We start from the raw sequence: 22,723 nt of genomic DNA on the forward strand, positions 1-22,723 counted from the left end.
CGAGGCCTTCGACCCGCCCAACCTCAGCTGCAGGAAGACGCAGCAGGTACGAGCTGTTCCCCTGTGAGCCGAGTTCGGTGCCTGCTGAGCTCGGCTTCCTTCAAACCACTCGAACGCTTCTGAAGCCGTCACAGAGCGGCAGCGTCTGTCGTCAGCAGCTTCTCAGCCTCTGGTCTGTGGCGCTCCGGGGGCCCTCGGCGGCGTCAGAGAGAAGCTTCGTTAGGATTTACAGTTTCATCATGTACAGTGCGTTATGCAGAGTAGAACCAGTTTGTGCTGACAGGTCCTTTAATACGTTCACAGGCTGATTCAGCTCAGTGTTGTGTCACAGTCAGAAACTGATGATGACGCCGAGTTTCACTGAATCTCAGGAGAAACTTCCCCGACATCATCTTTCAGTTATCTTCAGCAATAACACTGTTGTTATAGAGGCTGTTTTTCACCTCCACACCGGCCTTTAGCACCAGAAGCTCTGGAATCTCCTCGTCTGCGTCTGCGTGGTTTATGACTCCTCTTTTGTGTTTCTGCTCTTTTCTCACATGGACTCACTCTGACACTCCACAAGTACCAGAAGGTATCCAGAGCGACTGAGTCAGACATTTGCTTTCCCTCCAGAACAGATCAGGAACGTGTCCAGACTCTCAGTGCAGCTTACGAACGTTCTTGTCGCGGTCTCGTTGAAGTCTCGTGTACGTGGCCGATCATAGGATTTAAGGCTGTTCTCCCAAACGTGTCGACGCTGTGGACATCAGCTGTTCTCGGGGGGGGGGTTTCCCCTCAGTGACTGAGCTTGAATCAACTCTCTGCTCGTGTTAGTTCGTCATGTGTCACAGTTTGTTTCACAGCGCGGGTTTTAATGTGGACTCTGTTTCCTCGGAGATGATTCGGTGTCAGTGCAGAGAAGGTGAACGCAGCCTCCTCTGAACAAAAGGCTCCGGGTTTAACCACACACGTGAATCTGCTGCATCCTAATCAGGGAGTTTGGGACCACTGGGCACAGTTTGTGATTTTAATCTGATAAGACAGTCGGAAAACTTTTGTCTCGTGCAGCTTCGCCTTCTTCAAAAAGAGGCAAAGTGAGTCAGTGGGTTTGTTCGTCTCCGGCCTCAGAGATAAAAAAGTTCAGAAAGTTACAAATTAAAACTCCAGCAGTGAAATTAAAGCGATGGAGGTCGGCGAGGACTAATGAGAAGCTGCTGTTTGAACTGCACAGATGAATAGTAATTATTACTGCACCACACACACATGCACACACACACACGCCTGCATTTGTGCACAATTTATCAAGGTCAACCAGTTGTGCTTGGATTCTTACTTATTCTACACACAGACACACACACACACACACACTGTTCTCCTCCTGATACTTTATCACGTACACCTCAGTTTCTATACTTGTGGTGTTTACTGTTGCATAGTGAATAAAGCTGCTCTGTGGTGAAGATGAATTCACTGAATATTTGCGTCTATATGACAAACTGCCCTGTCAAGTATTTAAATAATTGACCAAAACTAAAATGTAGAATATCCCAGACTCTGTTTCACCAGGTGGATTTCCTGTAAATGTAAAATATTTCTGCATCAATCGGTGTCATGTCCTGTGAAGTCGTCTAGTGCTGAACTTCAGGATTAATAACTGATAATTATTTAAAATAATAATATTGTAGATGTAAAGATGTGAGGAGGACATTGTTTAGTATAAATATGGAAAGATAATTAATCTCTCCGTCTCCCTCCTTTTTCCACTCTTTATCTTTAACTATCCTTCTCTCTAACTCCTTCTCTCTAACTCCTTCTCTCTAACTCTTTCTCTCTAACTCTTTCTCTCTAACTCTTTCTCTTTAACTCCTTCTCTTTAACTCCTTCTCTCTAACTCCTTCTCTCTAACTCTATCTCTTTAACTCTTTCTCTTTAACTCTTTCTCTCTAACTCTTTCTCTTTAACTCTTTCTCTTTAACTCTTTCTCTCTAACTCTTTCTCTCTAACTCCTTCTCCCTAACTCCTTCTCTCTAACTCCTTCTCTCTAACTCTTTCTCTCTAACTCCTTCTCTCTAACTCTTTCTCTCTAACTCTTTCTCTTTAACTCCTTCTCTTTAACTCCTTCTCTCTAACTCCTTCTCTCTAACTCTATCTCTTTAACTCTTTCTCTTTAACTCTTTCTCTCTAACTCTTTCTCTTTAACTCTTTCTCTTTAACTCTTTCTCTCTAACTCTTTCTCTCTAACTCTTTCTCTTTAACTCTTTCTCTCTAACTCCTTCTCTCTAACTCTTTCTCTCTAACTCTTTCTCTTTAACTCTTTCTCTTTAACTCTTTCTCTCTAACTCTTTCTCTCTAACTCTTTCTCTTTAACTCCTTCTCTCTAACTCCTTCTCTCTAACTCTTTCTCTCTAACTCTTTCTCTCTAACTCCTTCTCTCTAACTCCTTCTCTCTAACTCCTTCTCTTTAACTATCCTTCTCTCTAACTCTTTCTCTTTAACTCTTTCTCTCTAACTCTTTCTCTTTAACTCTTTCTCTCTAACTCCTTCTCTCTAACTCCTTCTCCCTACCTCCTTCTCTCTAACTCTTTCTCTCTAACTCCTTCTCTCTAACTCTTTCTCTCTAACTCCTTCTCTCTAACTCCTTCTCTTTAACTCTTTCTCTCTAACTCTTTCTCTCTAACTCTTTCTCTTTAACTCCTTCTCTCTAACTCCTTCTCCCTAACTCCTTCTCTTTAACTCTTTCTCTCTAACTCCTTCTCTCTAACTCCTTCTCCCTACCTCCTTCTCTCTAACTCTTTCTCTTTAACTCCTTCTCTCTAACTCCTTCTCTCTAACTCTTTCTCTCTTTCTCTCTTTCTCTTTAACTCCCCCCCTCCTCCTCCTCGTCCCCTCCCTCCCTCCCCCTCCAGGTGGTCATCACCATCCCCACCCTCCCCCGGCTGAGTCAGGACGACACCCTCTGCTGTTGGTTCGGCTCCTTCTCCAACGATGGCGTGATGAGCTACAGCAGTTCGGTGCAGGTCACGTGTTCGCTGCCCCACCCCGGTGCAATCCCCCCCACTCCGGAGCAGCAGGGTAGGTGCTCACATCAGGAAGTTCACACCATCAACCTGAGGGATTCTCGTTTCTTTCTCAAGTCCACTTGTTGTTCCCTAACTTGCATCTGAATGAATGAATTTGAAATACTTTTATTCTGTTAAGGCTAAATGGTTAAAGGCCATAAAATTGATCCACTCAATGTGAAATCTGCTTTAGCTGCACTCAGATTTGTATATTCTCCTGTTTAATGTTTTATTCACATTAGTTTTCCTGTTTTTTATTTAGCTGTTTTAAACTCCTGATTACATTTGTCCATTTTATACGTCCTTGTGTTTTCTCCTCGTGCATTTTATGTCTTATTCAAATCATCCTGAGCCTTGTTGTTGAAAGGTGATTACTATTATATTATATTTAACATTGAGGCTCTTTTTGTACTTTTACTCAAAAAGGCATCAAGAAATCAGATGGTTCAGGTAATTTGTAAATACTTTAGAATAAATACAACTTTCACTGTGAGTTTTCATTAAAAGTTTGTTCTTTACATGTTAATATAACGTGTTACTTGGTGAAATGTAGGAAATGCACATAAATGGTCAAAGCTAGGCTAGCTGTTTCCCCCTGTTCCCAGTCTTTATGCTAAGCTAAGCAAAGTGGCGTGAGAGGAAACAGCCTGTCAGACTAAACTCAGGGAACAACTCGTCTCAAAACAATATTGTAATCACTAATAAACACATTTATAATGTTTCTTTTTACTGTCTCTCCCTCTATCCTGTGTGTGTGTGTGTGTGTTTAGACTACGTGTCCGTCCCAGTTAGAGTTCTGGTTAACAACAAAATCGAGGTGACGTCTGGAAAGTATCACTTCTACAACTGTGCTGCGACAATCAGGAAGAACCAAAACACACCGTAAGACGGAAAACACACACACACACAGATCTACAGTACACACACGTGTATCACACACTGGTGTATTGTGTGTTTTCAGGTGCATAGCGTGTGTGACCAGTGAATGGGGGTGTCAGTGGAACGCTCAGGATCACAGCTGCAGTGACAGCGACGCTGCTGCAGATGGCGATCACATCATCAAACCACAACAGGTCAGTGTGTGTCTGTTTGTGTGTAAAAGTATTAATAATAATCTGAACCTGTTTTAATAATCAATTAATGCAAATAATTTAATTCTGATTTCTGCAGCTGAAAAAAGGAGATTTGCTGCTTTAATTTGTCTCATAGACAATTTAGAATATTTACAATTAATCAATATTCTTTAGGTGGGAGTTTTAAGTTTTTTGAGGCTGTAATTATAACATAAATAAAGACATCACACATCCATGAGCATTTAAAACTAATGCAAAACCTAATTAAATGGAAATGTTTCAATCTGTGACGCAGTCGGCCAGTTGTCCTCAGTTCGAGTCTCCGGAGCCGCTGCTGATTCCCGTCGGCGTCAAGATCCCGATCAACTTCCAGGGAAGAAACCTGGACATCTACCAGGTGAGAGGAGTCACAGCAGCCAATCACAGACTGCTGAGTCTGGTTCAGTGCGTCTGACCATCTGTCCGTCTCTCCGTCTGTCCGTCTCTCCGTCTCTCCGTCTCTCCGTCTGTCCGTCTCTCCGTCTCTCCGTCTGTCCGTCTCCAGGGTCGCAGTTTGGCCATCGGCACTGAGCTGATGAAGCACACGGACGAGGAGGTCACTCGGGAGCAGGGGTCAAAGTTCAAATTCACAGGTTATGAGGTCAGTATGAAGGAAAAACTATGAATCAATGAAAAGTTAAATATATATATAATATATTGTTTCTCTGTCACCATGTCACACGTCTCTGTGCTCTGATTGGTTGTAGCTCTGATTGGTTGTAGCTCTGATTGGTTGTAGCTCTGATTGGTTGTAGCTCTGCGACCATTGATAATAAACTTTATTTCTCAGAATATAAATAACCGTCTTTCAAACTGAGGTCATCTGAGCAGATGAAAGCAGAAACAGTCTGTTTCTCTCTGAGGTCACATTCCAAATTAGATTAGATCCATGTAGTTAACTTGATAACTGTTTATTAAAAGTCGTCTATAAAAAGAATAGATGTTTATGTTTATGTCTAGAAGCTGAAGTGTGAACGTCAGACGAATCAGCGACTGTCTCATTAATGATAATTAGAGAATTAGTGAATCATTAGTGATTCAATTGTGACTCAGAAAAGGTTTAAAGCTTCTAATTATTTTAATTTCATTATGTGTCATTGATTTAACAATGTGTGCGTGTGCGTGTGTGTGTGTGTGTGTGTGTGTGTGTGTGTGTGTGTGTGTGGTAGATTCAAGGTAATTTAGTGTTGAGCTCTAAATAGGTAGAAATGTATTTGACAATGTGGGTTAATGCAAATCTGATTGTGTGTTTGTGTGTGTTTGTTTTTCTGTGTGTGTGTAGTTTTCCTATGACAAGCAGCAGGAGGTGAACATCTCCTTCCACATCAAAGAAAGAGTCACTGAGAGGAAGATTGACAGCTTGTTGACAGGTTAGTGTGTCACTATACACAACTTACACACACACACACTCATAGTTACACATCAAGATGAAGAGCAGTCGTCAATCTATTCACTGACTTATGCTTATTGACCTCTCCTCCTCCTCCTCTTCCTCCTCCTCCTCCTCCTCCTCCTCCTCCTCTTCCTCCTCCTCCTCCTCCTCTTCCTCCTCCAGTGGTGCTGTATAACTGCTCAGTGGGAAGAGAAGACTGCAGTTTGTGTAAACACGCCGACGCCAAGTACCAGTGTGTGTGGTGCTCCTCCTCTCGCTCCTGTGTTTACCGGGAGCTGTGCCCGTCACCGCAGCCGGCGCAGTGTCCCGACCCCGAGATCACCGATGTGAGTCAAAGAAAACTCTTGCTACACTATCACCATGACAACAGGAGGGGGCTTGTGCTGCTGTTGAAATACGTCTGTGACCTTTAGCCGCAGTACAGACGGCGAACTGCAGCTGAAAGGGAAGATTTGAAGTGTTTTCCTGGAGGTGGACGAAGTTAGAAGTTTGTCTCAGAGGATTTTAAATGTGTCGAACATACGACATCTTCACAGTCTCATCGTCTCAGATATTCAAACTCTGCAGTAAAACACGTGTTGTGAACATATCCACTGTGTGAGTTCACCTGCGGCTGCTTCATGAAACCTCGTCTGTGTTTGTGTGAAGCATAAATCAGTGATAAAGGAAGAATAGAATCCCTGCATCTGTTTGGAGGATGTGAAATCAGACTCCTTCACTTCTCCATCACATGTCCAATCTTTCCTCTTTCGTTTCATTCATCTTCCTTTTAGAGCAAATCACATTTCTGAAATGCAAACAGCTGATCTCTGAGCCGGCCGCCTCTTGTTCTTCACTCTCTCACTTTGGATTCACAGTTTGTCTCCGTCGGCGACGCGGCTTCAATGTGTTTCACATTTTCTCTGGAACGTCGTCATTTGTTTCGAGCGGCGTCTCGAGTTCCTCTGAGCGGCGGCTGACGAGGTCGAGAGTTGTTGTCGGTTGTCGGTTGTGGAGACACTTTAAACAGACGCTCCAGCTGAAATGACTTTTACTGGTCAGGTGGTCACATCAGACTGAGGCAGATAAACGCAGCCTCAAAGAAAAACAGTTTTTAAACGTCTCATGTTTCAGTGAATATTGTTTTTCTGACGTCGCATTGCAGGAACAAGAAGTTTCTCAGTTTCCACTTAGATCTGTTTAAATAACTCGGACACATCCGATGTCATAATAATAATAAATCCAATGTAAATCGAGACCTTGGGATGAAAGAGGCAGGAAAGAGAACTCAGAGAAAGTTTGGTTTGATCCACTGACTCTTCTCCTCCTCAGATCATCCCTCGCTTCGGGCCTCTCAACGGACGCATCTCCGTCACCATCAAAGGCTCCAACATGGGAATAAAGAAGGAGGACATCAGGAAGATCACGGTGGCCGGAGTGGACTGTGTCCACCAGGAGGAGCGATACTCCGTCTCTACCAGGTAACAGCGCTAACGTGCACGCCAGAGCGCCGCCGCCGTCCGTGCACGCGAAGATCTTCACCTGAACCTCTGACAACCTTTTGAAAACTTTGTGTTTGCGTGTAACAGATGTTTTAAAGCCTCGGTCACTGGTTAAGAAGCAGTTTGAACTGAATCACTGCGCCTGACAAACAGTTTAAAGACCAGAATCTTCTCCGGTTTTATATTTTGATGTAAACTTTGTTTTAGGAGAATTTATGAGCCGTAGTTTGGCAGAAGCTGTTTGTGTTTTATGGAACAGAAATTATACTTCAGGGACAATAAAGCTGAAGTGAAGAAAAACAGGTTTAACCACCTTGGATTGAAAACACGTCTCACGGCCTCGGAGGACGATGGCGTCAATGTGGTTAAAAGCTCCAGAAAAACACGAATCATCGGAGTCTATGTCGAGATTTGTAGTTTGTTGTTGAACCTGCTTAAAGCTCCTGCAGCAATTTAACAATCAATTCATCAATTAGAGTCATTTGCTTTTCAGAAAAACGTTTCCAGCTTCTCGAATGTCTTCTAACTGTGAACTGAATATCTTTGGATTTTTGACATTTGAAGACGCCTGTGATGTTCATTTCTCCCCATTTTATAGCGATTCATCAATTATTCATGAAATAAAACATCAGTCGCAGCTCTACCTGGAAGCCATTGTTATGTTTGAATGTCTCCTCCCCCCCCCCCGCAGTGTGGTGTGTGAGATCGGCCCGGCGAAGCGAGCTCCCCCGTCCGACGTCCCGGTCATACCGACCACCAAGGGAGCGGTGCAGATCGAGCTGGAGGGAGGGAGGACAGGGACGTCTCAGGTCGACTTCACCTATCGGGTGCGTCTGAACACATGTTTAACAGCAACACGCACAACATAAACATCTGCTTTCACCTCCGCCGCCTCCGTTTCATCACAAGTTACAGCTGATTTATTGTTATTTCAATAAAAGAATCTGGGTTCAGGAGCTGGAATCTGTTAAAAAAGATTAAAGGTGTTGTTGTGAAACCTGCAGACTCCGAGTACACAGCTCATCGGAGTCTCAGAGGAGACTCACAGCACTGACACTTCAAACCCACGAGAACAAATCCCCGCAGCAGTAAAAGGTTTGGAACAAAGTGAAGTCACGCAGCCTTTTTCTCTGGCGTCGGCTGCAGGAAAAAATCTGCTCCCCCGAAGAGGCAGCGTGGCATAAAAATATCCCCCGCATTCAAATTCACAGCTGCACGAAACTGTACTCAACCTGCAGCCGCTTCCTCCTGCTCACGACAAACAGAAACAAACACCGTCAACAAATAACTCTGAGCCGCGGTTGTTTCCTTCCTGGAACACGGTTCAGGTGTTTACGGATGAAAGCCGAACACGCTTCTTGCTGCAGAGCTGACAAACGGATAATTAAAGCAAACTGCAGACGGATCAACTTCTGCAGCTTCACTCGTTCACTCTGCGTCTTTGATTTGAGCTTCTCCGTTTGTTTGTCTCAAGAAATGTGGATTCAAAGATTCATTTTCTGACATTTTCAGCCCAAACAGTGAATCAGTGACTTGAGAAAATCCTGAAAATAGGAATTCTTGTATTTCTCAACCTGGGCCCTCTGTTTATTAATGTGTAAAAGAATTAAAAGCTTCTGTAATCTGTCCAGTAGATTCGTCTACAATGAAATGTAATGGGGAAACGGCGACAGTCCATGAAACGTGCACTAAAAAGTGACTTTTATAAGCAGTAAGAGGATTAAACTGTTATTTTGGGTCTTTGCCAAGAGTCTGAAAACATCTCACACACGTCTGAGGTCTTTTAGCTTCAGGGAGGAAGTGGAGATGTGTCGTCCGTCTTTATTTACACAAACTAACGCAACGAGCGAACATGACGAAGGTTGAGCAACGACTCATTGAGCCGTAAAAACCAAAACAATGAGCTGAAAGAGGCTAAAACGCTCTGTGTCTCTGAGCCTGTGATGAAGATTATTCATCGGTTCAGCAGCTGATGAAAGTTTTTCTGTTTTTCTTTCCCTCCTGCAAAGAGATGGATGCGTTCATATTTCCGCTCGTTGTTTTATCTGATCCTGAATCTCCGGGTTTCGTTCTTTTTTTTGTTTTCTTTCCGCCGGAGCCAAGATGTATCGAAGCGTCTGTTCTTCCTTTGACTCTCAGACCAGATATATTTCAGTTGCTGCAGCTTCCCCCTGCGCCGCTGCTCTGTTTGTGTGTAACGTGCAGTCGAGGCCGAGCTGTGATGAGCTTGTGTCTCTCCGGGGATTTTCATTCCTTCTGTTTGTGGCTCGAGAACAAATCTGAAACCGCAACAACCCAAACACCTGTGTTCATCCCAGCAGCTGCACAGCAGGAACACTCTGGAGTCACACTTACACCTTCACTGATATTCTCGTCCTTTATTCCTTCACCTCTCCTCCCAACAACCACGAGGACGTTCCCTCCCACTCGCTGCTCGCTCCTCACAGATTGACTTCTTACATTTCATCCTCCAGCGTCGCTGAGAATGAATCTCCCGTCTCGTTTTGTTTTTTCGTCGTGTCGGCGCCGTGCAGAACAATCCAGAGCAAACGGGGAAACGACCAGCTGGCGTGTTTCTGCAGCCGCCGTCTCTTTATCAATATTCTTCAAACACACGAGTTGATGAATCCCCCCCCCCCGCCGCACGCGGTGACGTTCCACTTCTTCTCCCCGTCACACCTCGCTGAGCTCTGCAGCTTTGTGGAATTTGAAATATATTTTGGTTTTGATGTGATCAAAGCGTCGGCACCGGCTGGAACACAACAAACTTCTCCTGGTTACATTCTTCTGTTTGTGTTTGTCTCTTTGGTTTGATGGATCCTGTTGTTTTTTTTGGTTCTTGTGATTATTTTCATGCCAAAGCTTTGCAGCATGTTCACAGTTTCCTCGGAGGAAATAACTGGGGTACAAAAAAAGTCTGACATGTTTTAATGGAGGAAATAAAAAGTAATTAAAGTCATAATTAAGTCAAATTGAGATTCTGGTAGATGTTACTGTAAAAACCTGTTCACCATTTATCTCCAAGCAATCTGAGGGAAACATGAATTAATTAATTTAATGCAGATCTCCATCCACTGCTGTGATGATATATTAGATGGACACTTGGTGGCGCTCTTCTTCCAGTCATGTGTCATTAAACCACTTGAAGAGGCAGGAAACACGAAGATATGACATCTATTCTTGTTTCCTATAATAATGTGAAATAGTGAAAGTTTCCTAAACTGATTAAACTATTTTTTCATCTCAGTTGAAGTTTAAGTAATTTGCTTCAGAGCTGTTTCCTCCTCCTCCTCCTCCTCCTCCTCCTCCTCCTCCTCCTCCTCTTCATCAGCCTCTAAGTACAAGCATATTAATTTGATATATTTTCTGTCCAGGATCCTAAACCTTCAACCGTGGAACCGGTGAAGGGTCCAGCAGCCGGAGGAACCGTGATCTCCATCAAGGGAACAGACATGGAAACGGCGACTAAAGACGACATCGCCGTCACCGTGGGAGGAGTTCCCTGTGAAATGTGAGTTACACCTGATCACGTGTGTGTTTGTTCTTTGTCCTCCTGAGGGACGTTAACGGTCTGGTGTCCTCCTGCGTCCCTGCAGTCTCTCCTTCGGCCAACGTATCACCTGTGAGACGGGGAAGTACCGGGGACAGAAGGTTCCCTCCGATCCGTTAACGGTGACGGTGAAATACGGAAGAAACACGACCAAGGACGTCCCGGTCAAGTACCAGTACTCTGAAAACCCCAAGGTCATAGACTATAACCCCAAAGAAAGCTTCCTGTGGTGAGTGGGTTACAGACTGTACCTTTAATTCTTTGTTTAATTTTATCTACACAGTTCACAAGTCTAAATATGGAGACTTGAAAGTATTTAAAAGTTTTCCTTTTACACTGAAGATATCAAATGAATGAACAGAAAACAACATATTGATAAATCTGTGTTTTTTTTTTAAATTCATGAAACAGCCTCAGAATCTCAGGGAATCAGCTCCGAGCTTCACCAGCAGAGGGCGATGAATCATGACTCGTGTATTTTAAAGTTCATCTTCTTCTCTGAAGTCTCTTCTCCTCTAAAACTGAAAACACTGTTTGTTTTAATGTCTCTTCTCCTCTAACCTTTCTGCAGGTTAGAGCAGCAAACAACAAAAAAACTAATAAAATATCATTTAATTGATTTTAAAAACTACAAAAACAATATATAACCAATAAATAAATCAAATGTATAACGCGCTTTATATCACAGAGCTATAATAGGCTCATTACTGCCCCCGGTGGACAGAAGATGCCCCACTGGTATCAAACAGTTTATTTATGAGCCTGTTCCACACGAACAAACAAGCAGGTGACGTGAAGTGTACAAAAGTATATATATATATATATAAATGTGTATATATATATATGTGTGTGTGTGTGTGTGTGTGTGTGTGTGTGTGTGTGTGGTCATATAAATCATTTGATAATCATTTGATAATCGACAAGAAACTGCAACACGGAAACAATAAATAAATACAAAATTAACTGGAAATAAAAACCCCTCAAATTTAATCAGACAAAATATAAAAAGGTTCATCAGTTACTGCTCTGTTTTAAAATTGATTTCTGTGTGTGTGTGCGTGTGTGCGTGTGTGTGTGTGTCTGTGTGCGCGTGTGTGTGTGTAGTGGTGGTCGGAGGATCGTGGTCGTGGGAAATGGTTTTGACTTGATCCAAAGAGCCACGATCAAAGTTGCCTCTACTGACGAGTTCTCACAGGCTGCCGCTCGGGAAGAGGTAAGTTTCTGTGTGTGTGCGCGTGTGTGTGTCTGTGCGTGTGCAGAAAGTTGTGTTGCTGCAGTGGCAGATTGATGGAGTTTTCTTCTTCGTTGCTTTAAAAGTGCTCCTTCATTTCCTCTATTTTCCAGCTTCATTTCTCTGCAGGAAGTTAGTTTTTATTTATCGCTCCTACAGATCGATTTCTCTCCTCCACTCCTCAGCTCCAGTTTTTCTTTCTCTCCACTCTTTCTCTTCCTCCAGTGTTTATGTGACTGTGTTGTGCTCGGCTCTCTAACACACGGACACACAGACCTTGTGACGCCACCTCAGGTTAAATCCTCTCGTCTCCGTGTCTCCATCAGTTTGTTCAGGAGTTTCTGAGTAAGAACGACACCGTCCTGGAGTTCTTCTCACCGAAAGTGAACAGCTCGCTCGACGCGCAGGTGTTCAGGACCTCGCTGCATCTGGACAACTTGCCGGAGAACCTGGAGAACTTCGTCTACCACCCCAACCCCAGCTTCAACGACCTCCTCAAGAACGTCATCACGGAGACCAGCATCATCATCGTGACCGTGAGGAAGAGGAGTTTTTTACATTTTAAAACGAAACATCCCTCCTCATGTCTGGGTCTGAATCAACCCCTCTCTGTTTCTCAGGGTCGAGGCTTCTCCAAGGCGATGAGCGCCAAAGAGGCTCAGGCGTTTGTCGGAAACGCCCCCTGTCACGTTAACATCCTGCAGGTAAACACGGAGCAGAGAAGTGAAGCTCCGGAGGTTTATCATTTTGTATGAGTTAACACTGTAAAGATGGAGCAGATGTACCATTTTACAGTGAAGGTCTCAGGTCTCAGGTCTCGTCTCTTCCATCCTGGGCCACATATGAAGAACCACTTCTTCCTTCAGCGTCTCATTCCCTTTCTCTGTCGACTCTGAACAGGACGACAAGTTGATCCTGGAGGCGCCGTCAACGCAGCCCAGTGCCAGATCCAAACGCCACCGCAGAGACACGACCAACGACCTGCTGGAGCTCGTGGTAAAAACACAAACCACCACATCACAGGGGGAGGCGGAGGACGAATGTCTGCTGAGCTCCTCTGTGATTTAACTCCATCGTTCCAGACTTTAACTGTCAGGTTATTTACAGGATTCAAACTCAAAGACAAAAGAGAAAGTCAGACGCCTCCCTGTGTTTTTAAAGTGACTCAGTGATTTTAATCAAACACAAACTTCTACCAACTAATTCAACATACTTTGAATATTTCATAAATGGTGTTGATAACTCTTGAACTTCCTCACATGTTCGGTCTCCGTCTCGTCAGGTGAAGTTCGGTCACGGCGAGTGGCTCGTGGGTTCCGTGTACTACGCCAGGAAAGACGACATTCCTCTGGCTATAATCATCCCGGCCGTCATCCTGCCCATGCTCATCTTCATCGCTGTGTCCGTCTACTGCTACAGGTCCGATCATTAAAGAGATATTTAAGATACCGGCACAGAGAGACGTGTTTTATATATCACAGATATGTTTCAACACCTTCCTCTGTCTGTGTGTGTCTGTGTGTGTCTGTGTGTGTGTGTAACAGGAGGAAGAGTCAGCAGGCGGAGCGAGAATACGAGAAGGTCAAACACCAGCTGGAGAATCTGGAGGAAAGTGTCCGAGATCGCTGCAAGAAGGAGTTCACGGGTACGCTCACCTGAACGTCACATGGCTGAACTCCTCCATTGTCTCAAGCTGAGTCTCTAGAACATGGTGTAAAGATGGTGGTTGAGATGTTTGTGTGTCTCCGTCAGACCTGATGATTGAGATGGAGGACCACACCAGCGACCTGAGCGAGGCCCGGATCCCCTTCCTCGACTACAAGACCTACACCGACCGGACCTTCTTCCTGCCGTCGAAGGACGGAGTCAACGACACCATGATCACGGGACAGATCCAGATCCCAGAAGCCCGCAAGGCCATCGTGGCTCAGGCGCTGACCCAGTTCTCCAACCTGCTGAACAGCAAAACCTTCCTCATCAACGTGAGTTTCAATCTTGAAGAATTTAAAATCAGCATCTTCATCAATTTGCCGTTTTTTGAAATCCCCTCGTTCTCTGCGGCTCCAGTTCATCCACACGCTGGAGAGTCGGCCGGACTTCAACGCTCGCTCTCGCGGTTATTTCGCCTCCCTCCTGACGGTGGCGCTGCACGGCAAACTGGAGTATTACACCGACATCATGAGGACGCTGCTGCTGGAGCTGATGGACGAGCACGTGCAGAGCAAGCACCCGAAACTGATGCTCCGCAGGTGAGGGGGGGGGGGACTCACACGTTATTATTTCTCTCTATAATCATTTTCTTTTCACACACACGTCTATTTATTCACCGTTTATGATTATTTATGTATATTGGTTGATTTACACTGTGAAATTTTCACAATCACAAAATATAAGAAGAAGAGGAAGAAATGATGATGTACAGCTCTAATGTTTTGTGTCTGTGTGTGTGTGTGTCTGTCTGTCTGTCTGTCTGTCTGTGTGTGTGTGTGTGTCTGTGTGTGTGTCTGTGTGTGTGTGTCTGTGTGTGTGTGTGTGTGTGTGTGTGTCTGTGTGTGTGTGTCTGTGTGTGTGTGTGTGTGTGTGTGTCTGTGCGCAGGTCGGAGACGGTGGTGGAGAGGATGCTGTGTAACTGGATGTCCATCTGTCTCTATCAGTTCCTCAGGGTAACACAAATTCTTTCACTTATTCTACGTGGTTTCCATTTGTTTTCACTTTCTTTTCTCTTCCATCTGTTTCTCCTCCTCCTCCTCCTCTTCCTCCTCCTCCTCCTCCTCCTCCTCTTCCTCCTCCTCCTCCTCCTCTTCCTCCTCCTCCTCCTCCTCCTCCTGTTCCTTCACTTATAATTGCCTGTAGGAAACTCTGAAACTCTGAAACTCGCTCAGTGAACCTGTTATTTTCTGTTTAGCTTTGTGTGGTTTGTTTATTTGAGAAGTTGAAAGTGACGACAGCAGCGGATGTTTCTCTGATTTAACTTCCTCACACTGAGTTGTGTTGTTCTCACACTGCAGCTGCACACGGGACATTTCTACTGTTGTTGTTCTGGTTGTGATCAGCAGCTTCTGAAAGTTCAGCTGGAGGAAACTTAAACTCTGTAAAACTTAGAAAACAAGGAGGCGATTGTTTTGTTTGATATGAGACATGACAATGATACTTTAGATCATCTTTACACTCTTTAAAGCGGCAGTGTGTGTGTGTCTGTGTGCGTCTGTGTGTGTGTGTCTGTGTGTGTGTGTGTGTGTCTGTGTGCGTCTGTGTGTGTGCGTGTGTGTGCGTGTGTGTGTGTAGGACACGGCAGGAGAACCTCTGTACAAACTGTTCAAGGCGTTGAAGCACCAGGTGGAGAAAGGACCTGTGGACGCCAAGATGAAGAAAGCCAAGTACACCCTGAACGACACGGGGCTGCTGGGAGACGACGTGGAGTACTCTGTGCTGGTGAGTGTGTGTGTCTGTGAGTGTGTGTGTGTGTGTGTGTGTGTGTGCTCAGGATCAGTGTGTGATTGACGTGTGTGTGTGTGTGTGTGTGGTGTCAGACTCTGCAGGTGCTGGTGCACGGGGAGGGACCAGACGTGACTCCGGTCAAGGTGTTGAGCTGTGACAGCATCACACAGGTTCGTTTGTTTCTTTATCTGCGTTGACGTCATTAATGGGAGTGAAATATCATTTCTTTTTTTGTTATCATACATTTAATAAATTAAAATCTGCATGTTCTGCCCTGCAGGTGAAAGAGAAGATCATCGATCAGGTTTACAGGAACCTCCCGTACTCACAGAGACCGAAGGTGGAGAGTGTCGCTCTGGGTAAGAAACATCTCTGTGTTTAGTTTTCTGAACTTTGTGTCGTGTTTTCTCTTCCTCTTCCTCTTCCTCTTCCTCTCAGCTGAATGTCACATAAAAACACCCCCGTTAATTTCCCCGTGTGTCCACAGAGTGGCGCCCCGGCTCCACGGGTCAGATCCTGTCCGACCTGGACCTGACCTCTCAGAAGGAAGGACGCTGGAAGAAGCTCAACACTCTGGCTCATTACAACGTGAGCCTGACGGTTTACTTCCTCTGCTCTCGCACTGCGTTCACTCAGATTCACGTCACGCCTCCGCTCCGCTTCCCCTTCAGCCGCCCTTCTCTCTCCTCAGTCCATTAGAAACCAGATCCTGTCGTTCCCCAGCGGGTAGAACTCAGAACTGCAGACGGATGAGTTTAATTACGAGCAGCGAGGGGAATTATTGAATTCCCCTGTCTCCTCCTGTAATGATAATCCCGTCTGAATGGAGTTTAATTAACTTCCCTTTTTTCCTGAAAGCTTTATTCACTAATTGTTGAGAGGAACTGTCGTCGGCGCAGTGGAGCGATATCTGAGAATATACAGCTCTGAGAGCGAAGCCGAGTAAAGTTCAACTCTACTGCAGCTTTTATTTGATTTGAGATTTTAAGATTTACAGATAAACAGAGACGTTCTCCTCGTTCTGCAGGAAAACCAACAGAAAGTCAAACTCCTGTCGTTTCTCCTCTCGGACGTTTAGAGGAAGGAATCTGCTCCGAGATCTATTAACTCGTCTTTTCCACTTGTCTTTCAGGTTCGTGATAACGCCACGTTGGTTCTGTCCAGAGTTCTACACACACAGTCGTTCCATCAGCACCAAGACAGTCAGGAAGAGAGTATGTACACACACACACACACACAGACACACACACAATCCGGCTGACGATGTCGTTTGAAACTTGGATCCTGGATTCTCAAAACGCTCTCATCTCTGCGTGTGTGACAGAAAACGCGCTGCTGGAGGACGACAACACTTTCCACCTGGTGCGGCCGGCGGACGAGCTGGACGAGGGGAAGTCGAAGAGAGGCAGCATGAAGGACAAGGCCATGACCAAGGCCATCACTGAGATCTACCTGACCAGGCTGCTGTCCGTCAAGGTAACAGAGTACTTTCACTCACACTCTGTACTTTATAGTTAGTACTCAGTACTTTCATTCTTCTTGTGACACAGACATTTTCTTTCTTTTGGAAAACTTTGTGTGTCCCAGGGCACGCTGCAGCAGTTCGTGGACGACTTCTTCCGCAGCGTGTTGTGCTCGGGCTCCGTCGTCCCTCCGGCCGTCAAGTACTTCTTTGACTTCTTGGACGAGCAGGCGCTGAGACACGACAACGTGGACGAGGAGACGCTGCACATCTGGAAGACCAACAGGTAGAAATATTAAAATGATCCTGTGAAACGACGACTCTGATTGGTTGTGACTCGACGTGTGTGAGCTTCTCTTCAAAGCTTCTGTGAATCTCAGCTGGAGACGAAAAGTCACTAAGAGAAATGATTAAAGTGTGTGTGGGGGGGGGGCACCTCATCAGCTAAGCTCATTATCTTCTCACTAAACCAGGCAGTCGAGCACATGGAGCTTTAATTGGCAGGTTGTTATCAGGACGGATGAATGACGAAGAGGAGGAGGAGGAAGAAGAAGAAAAGAGGAAATGGAGACAGATTGAGCAACAAAGCTTTTTATTCAACGTGTCTATTTTCAAACTGGCCACGAACTGGGCCTGTCAATCAGCAGGAAGACACTCACACACACACACACAAGTGGGACGATGAAATATTCATCACGAGTGAATTATTGACGAGGGTTATGGAGGTGGAGGAGGAGGAGACGACAGGAGGAGATGAAAGGGAGGAGGAGGAGGAGGAGGAGGAGACGACAGGAGGAGATGAAAGGGAGGAGGAGGAGGGAGGGATCACAAACTGACCAGAAATGAGTGTTTATAAATACATACTCACATGCTTTATGAATTATTGGATCATTCACACTCAGCATTAAGTTTAAGGTCGTCTGTCCATCATTTGATGTGAAGATCCAAACATGGTGTTAAAAGGTCCTGACTCCGGTGTCTGTGCGTCCTCAGCCTGCCGATGCGTTACTGGGTGACCATCCTGAGAAACCCCCACTACATCTTCGACGTGCACGTGACGGAGGTGGTGGACGCGTCGCTGCACGTCATCTCCCAGACGTTCATCGACGCCTGCACCAAGACGGAGCACAAGCTCAGCAGAGTCAGTTCTCACACAGACTCACACAGACACACACACACACACACACACACACACACACACACACACACACACACACACACACACACACACTAACTCTCTCCCTCTGTCTGCAGGAGTCTCCCAGCAACAAGCTGCTCTATGCAAAAGAGATCTCCACGTACAAGAAGATGGTGGATGAGTGAGTTTATTGAAATAAGTTGATTCATTAGAACTTTGGAGGAGGAGCTGGTCGCCGTGCGGCTGCGTCCGAAGATACTCGACTTTGAGCTGTTACAGCAGCAGAATGTTATTTATAGAACAAACAGGGTAAATAAGTAGAAAGAAAACGTGAATGTTAGAAAGATTTAGTAAGTTTAAATGAATACAGATATAATTTATACAATAAAAGATGATCTACAGAGTTTCTGCTGGTTCTGGAAGTGATGACGGTTTTTAACGCTTCACTGACCAGTTCTCATTAATCATTGATTTGAAGACATTTGTATTAAAACTGTTTATTAATCTGTTTTTATTGATTTACCATCATAAAGTGATGATTTGTGTGTGTTTCCTCCTGTAGTTACTATAAAGGCATCAGACAGATGGTTCCCGTCAGTGACCAGGACATGAACACACACCTCGCCGAGGTGTCCAGGGTACGAGCCACCGTGTGTGTGTGTGTGTGTGTGTGTGTGTGTGTGTGTGTGTGTGTGTGTGTGTGTGTGTGTGTGTGTGTGTGTGTGTGTGTGTGTGTGTGTGTGTGTGAGTGTGTGTGTGTGGTTGTGTGTGTGTGTGAGTGTGTCTGTGTGCCTGAGGACTTTAACAGTTTTAATATTGAACCTTTGTTTCCTCTTGGTAGGAGCACACAGACAAGCTGAACCCCCAGTTGGCCTTACACGAGCTGTACCAGTACGCCAGCAAGTACTACGACGTGGTGAGGAACCAGTTTGGATCAGAACTAACACCGATGTTCTATAAATGTTTTTATTACAGTTCCTTGTAACAGAGTCCAACTGTCCTAATAAATTAAGATTAAAGTTGTAATAATGTGTAATCATGTCTTCTTCAGATCATCCAGTCGCTGGACGAGGACCCGGCCGCCCAGAATAAACAGCTCACGCTCCGCCTCCAGCAGATCGCCGCCGCCCTGGAGAACAAGGTCACTGACCTCTGACCTCTGACCTGGAGGAGGGGTCGGGGCGAGGAGCCGATGGCTTGTAACACACAGGATGTTGTTTTCCATTTAAAGACTCAAAAGAGGAGGAGCTCACAGACTTGTGTGAGGACTGCAGGGGGAGGGGCTAGTGCAGCAGCAGGAAGCTGTGGACCATATAAGTACTAAAGGGGAGGAGTTCTGGGACTAATTAAGTGTTGAAATGAGACGGAGGAGCTGATTGGGCGTCCTTCCACTTGGCATCCCTGAACGAGCACCAGGGAGGGATGCAAAATGGCGACGGCGATACGGCATCAGACGGACGCTCTTTGAAATCAAAGGGTTATTTTTATAATGGAAGCCAGGACTGTTCTGTGATCTGCAGACCTGGCAACCCAATGTCTGTGTTTGGCTTCTCTACACTTTACTTTACAAAGACTCAAGAAGTTGCCACGCGAGGAAGATGACGATTTTTAAGAGGGACGAAGACTTGAAGTGAAGTAGAGAAACGAGTATCTACTCCCTCGTCGAAGTTTCTCCGCTGCCGGACGCTTCGTGACCATTTGTCCATCTGTAGACTTGAGTTGAATTTGCCTCTAGCGGCTGATCTGAGGTCAGTTTGTCTGTTTTCCGTTCAACAGGGAGGAGCCTTCATCCAAAAAGTGTGAAAACACTAAAACACTAAAAATAATCGATCAATGAAAACCCACTACGGTACATACCACTGGCCAATCAGGGCTCTTGGTTTGGTCCTGACGGCTCCAGAGGGAATTCAGGGTACGATGAGTTAAATCCCATTCGACCCGTTTCTACGCTCACGACCCAGTTGAGTATTATTCTTTGTGTGTGAGGCTCCGAGCAGAAGCTTCTCATTTGCTTTCACAACATGAAATTCATCATTTTAATGGACTGACACGTGCCACTTAGTTTTTATTGTGTTGATCAGGTTGCTTTGTGATGTCATATCCTGTGTGAGTGAGTGACCAGCTTGTTTTTACTTCCTGTGAAGAATCACGGCTGCCTAATCACGTGGTCTGAACAGCCCAACCCCTTCAAGTGACTTTCACTTTGTTTTTTTACAGTGTATGCTTTTTATTTCTTTTGTAAAACACACTTCATAGATATTTGCTGCGTGTTTTTTTTATTTTTATGTTTTTCTGCACATGAGAGGAAGTGATTTAAGTGTCTTCTGAAGACCGGCTGCGTACGAATTGTTGAAATAATGCTGAAAATAAATCCAGAATCAAGGTGTTGAGATCTATTCAATCCAGTTATTATAGGACTGAACTACAAGAAATACACATCCCATCAGAGTTTGACTTTACTGAAGTTACATTTGCAGTCAGCACATTTGTTTAAAAGCGTCTTTATCACATTTAAAATTCATGAAACAAACATTCTGGATTGGAAATTGATGCGAAAGTGAAAAACTGTTCACTAATTTTCATGTTTTTATTGGATTAGGACAGAAATGCTCATGTTTATCATATTTCACTTTACTGCTTCATGTGATCTCTTCTGTTGTATCTGCACAGTGTGTTGTTCATCGTACACAGGATCGTGCACGTGCCTCTCGAGGATTCTCCTGTTTCTGTTAAATGTCTCATAATGTACAAGGTGGACATGTGAAGAGGTTCTGATGAAACCCCTCAGAAACCGTGTGAGCGCTCCCCCGGCCGCTCTGTGGACGAGGAGCCGTGGAGCGAGGTCTCAGAAAGTCTGCGACAGTCTTCGGGTCTAAGATCCGTTCGAGTGTAATTGAACGCATTTATCTTCTAAACATTATTAATCGCCGCCATTAAAACCGTCGTATATTTGCGTTCTTCTTTTCCTCCCGAGCCCGGACGACGTGTTTTATGTGGAGCTTGAGTCTCGTATCAAAGATTTAATACGTCGTCGGATGATAAACCTCCTGCCTTCTTTTCTCAAAGTGATTTGTTGGTTTGATTTCAGGTGAAAACTGGAATCATCGAGTTTTCACATCTTTAAATTCTGAAGCAATACGAGCGTCGGGCCGGGGGGGTGTGTCTTTATCCTCCTGCTGTGGATGGACACTCGGTCTGGACCAGACTTTCACCACATGACCTCCACGTGCACAGACTGAAATGAACACATCCTTTTCCTTCAGACACTTTTCATCAGCTTCCTTCTGAGCATTAGTCTCAGAAATGTGCTCATGAAAACCTTCTTGGTGCCAAATAACTTCACGAAACTGTGTGTGTGTGTGTGTGTGTTGTACTGTGAGTCATCTCCGAGCTTTGGACTGTGGTTTGAGTTTGATGAGAGAAACGAGGGGAAGAGAAGAATTGTGTATTAAATTCTCTGGTGGTACTTTTCCAACGACGTTTCCATGTTCAGATGCGGCAGCTTTTCAACGTAAACTGCCACGTTTGTCTCTGATGTTTTAGATCTGTACATGAATCTGAAAACTGACCCGAGAGCACAAGCAGTCTCTCGATACAGATGAAGTGTGTGAACTGTAAATGACGTCAGATTCATGTTGAGAAACAATAACTTCCTGTGTGTGTCTGTGTCTCTTCGGGCTTCTTTCTGCCTTCTGTCAGCCACCAGCCACGTGCCTTAAAGAGTCGAGCTGAAAGTAGATCCGCGAGGGAAAAGCCAAAACGAGCGTAGAAGCACATAGAGTAGGTTTACTGCATGTGTGTGGGTCTCAACAGGAGGGGAACAGTACGTGTTTGTGTGTGTATGTGTATTTTAGAGGGACTCGTTGGTTCTGTTAACGGTTCAGACAGTCGCAGCATCTCTATGATTAACCATGTTGTTCTGGAATGTAGTTCCCCAAACTCGGACTAATTCTAAAATCCAAATAAACTGGATTTGTGTTGAAACTTGTGAGGAACCATGTGTGCGTTTCACTGCAGCTTCAGACACCAACACAGCTCACGTGCAGGTAAGAGGCAAATTCAGGTTAAACCTTGTTTTACATCATCAAATGAACACACAGCCGTTATCTGCACCATTGTTCATCTGCACATTTCTTTTCTGGATTATCCAATTCATTGTTTTGCCAATTAAATGTGAGAAATGTACACGGAATTACAATAAAAGGTTTTTTTTAGTCTTTGTCTTGTACAAATCTGGGCCAAAACTATTCTCCTATGTGGGAACATTTTTATTTCACAGCAGACGAGATCAATTACACACGTTAAACTTTTTACTTTCGATAAAGAGCAGCGTGTAGAAGCTGTGAAGCAAATATTCAGCTCGTGTATTCAAAGTGTGTTTAACTAACTGAACGCCTCCGGCCGCCCGAGGCAAGGACACACTGAGCCGCCTGTTCAGGATTCATCAGATCACTTCTTCCTTCTGTCGCTCGGAGCTGGAAGCGGAGTTCAGTCTTCAGGAGAAAGTCAAACTCACGACGACTCCGACTGTTTGGTGAAACTTTTCAAACAGTGACTCTGATTTTACTGTTCGTTGTTTCTGCAGAACTTTCACCTGAAACAATCAAATGTGGGAAGATGTTTAAAGTAGAGAACCGGCGTGAACTGGAACCACTTATTTATTCTTATTCATTATCATTTTTATTATTACTATTATACATCACAACAAAACAGCTGCGTATTTCCTATGTGTCCATTTCTGGTGCCGACCTTAAACATTAAAATAACACAAATGGGACGATTAGGAGAAGTTATGCACAAATCTCTCATAACTTAAATATGATAAATCATCATTTCATTTAACTCCAGTAAATCTTGACAATAATTAAATCTGTTTT

At 44.7% G+C, this 22,723-nt stretch overlaps 1 protein-coding gene across 1 annotated transcript in view; it reads left to right on the top strand.

Moving 5' to 3' along the window:
* plxnb2a (plexin b2a) overlaps nucleotides 1-20,232 on the top strand; it is a 105,283-nt gene extending 85,051 nt beyond the window's left edge. Inside the window, exons 11-43 of the mRNA XM_034577690.1 lie at nucleotides 1-46; nucleotides 2,889-3,054; nucleotides 3,812-3,923; nucleotides 4,003-4,114; nucleotides 4,410-4,511; nucleotides 4,659-4,754; nucleotides 5,436-5,523; nucleotides 5,709-5,872; nucleotides 6,858-7,006; nucleotides 7,719-7,854; nucleotides 10,402-10,538; nucleotides 10,624-10,806; nucleotides 11,682-11,790; nucleotides 12,135-12,344; nucleotides 12,429-12,512; nucleotides 12,709-12,804; nucleotides 13,091-13,227; nucleotides 13,353-13,453; nucleotides 13,561-13,790; nucleotides 13,876-14,057; nucleotides 14,405-14,471; nucleotides 15,094-15,240; nucleotides 15,339-15,416; nucleotides 15,527-15,605; nucleotides 15,734-15,834; nucleotides 16,379-16,460; nucleotides 16,571-16,722; nucleotides 16,834-16,994; nucleotides 17,702-17,849; nucleotides 17,963-18,027; nucleotides 18,409-18,484; nucleotides 18,688-18,762; nucleotides 18,898-20,232. The exon at nucleotides 1-46 is cut by the window's left edge and continues 81 nt beyond it. Of these exons, the coding sequence (XP_034433581.1) occupies nucleotides 1-46; nucleotides 2,889-3,054; nucleotides 3,812-3,923; nucleotides 4,003-4,114; nucleotides 4,410-4,511; nucleotides 4,659-4,754; nucleotides 5,436-5,523; nucleotides 5,709-5,872; nucleotides 6,858-7,006; nucleotides 7,719-7,854; nucleotides 10,402-10,538; nucleotides 10,624-10,806; nucleotides 11,682-11,790; nucleotides 12,135-12,344; nucleotides 12,429-12,512; nucleotides 12,709-12,804; nucleotides 13,091-13,227; nucleotides 13,353-13,453; nucleotides 13,561-13,790; nucleotides 13,876-14,057; nucleotides 14,405-14,471; nucleotides 15,094-15,240; nucleotides 15,339-15,416; nucleotides 15,527-15,605; nucleotides 15,734-15,834; nucleotides 16,379-16,460; nucleotides 16,571-16,722; nucleotides 16,834-16,994; nucleotides 17,702-17,849; nucleotides 17,963-18,027; nucleotides 18,409-18,484; nucleotides 18,688-18,762; nucleotides 18,898-19,002 (3,976 nt within the window). The 3' untranslated portion in view covers nucleotides 19,003-20,232. The remainder of the gene's footprint in view (nucleotides 47-2,888; nucleotides 3,055-3,811; nucleotides 3,924-4,002; nucleotides 4,115-4,409; nucleotides 4,512-4,658; nucleotides 4,755-5,435; nucleotides 5,524-5,708; nucleotides 5,873-6,857; nucleotides 7,007-7,718; nucleotides 7,855-10,401; nucleotides 10,539-10,623; nucleotides 10,807-11,681; nucleotides 11,791-12,134; nucleotides 12,345-12,428; nucleotides 12,513-12,708; nucleotides 12,805-13,090; nucleotides 13,228-13,352; nucleotides 13,454-13,560; nucleotides 13,791-13,875; nucleotides 14,058-14,404; nucleotides 14,472-15,093; nucleotides 15,241-15,338; nucleotides 15,417-15,526; nucleotides 15,606-15,733; nucleotides 15,835-16,378; nucleotides 16,461-16,570; nucleotides 16,723-16,833; nucleotides 16,995-17,701; nucleotides 17,850-17,962; nucleotides 18,028-18,408; nucleotides 18,485-18,687; nucleotides 18,763-18,897) is intronic.
* The last annotated feature ends 2,491 nt before the right edge of the window (nucleotides 20,233-22,723 follow it).

The sequence above is a fragment of the Hippoglossus hippoglossus genome, chromosome 23, assembly GCF_009819705.1.
Source record: "Hippoglossus hippoglossus isolate fHipHip1 chromosome 23, fHipHip1.pri, whole genome shotgun sequence".
Lineage (NCBI taxonomy): Eukaryota > Metazoa > Chordata > Actinopteri > Pleuronectiformes > Pleuronectidae > Hippoglossus > Hippoglossus hippoglossus.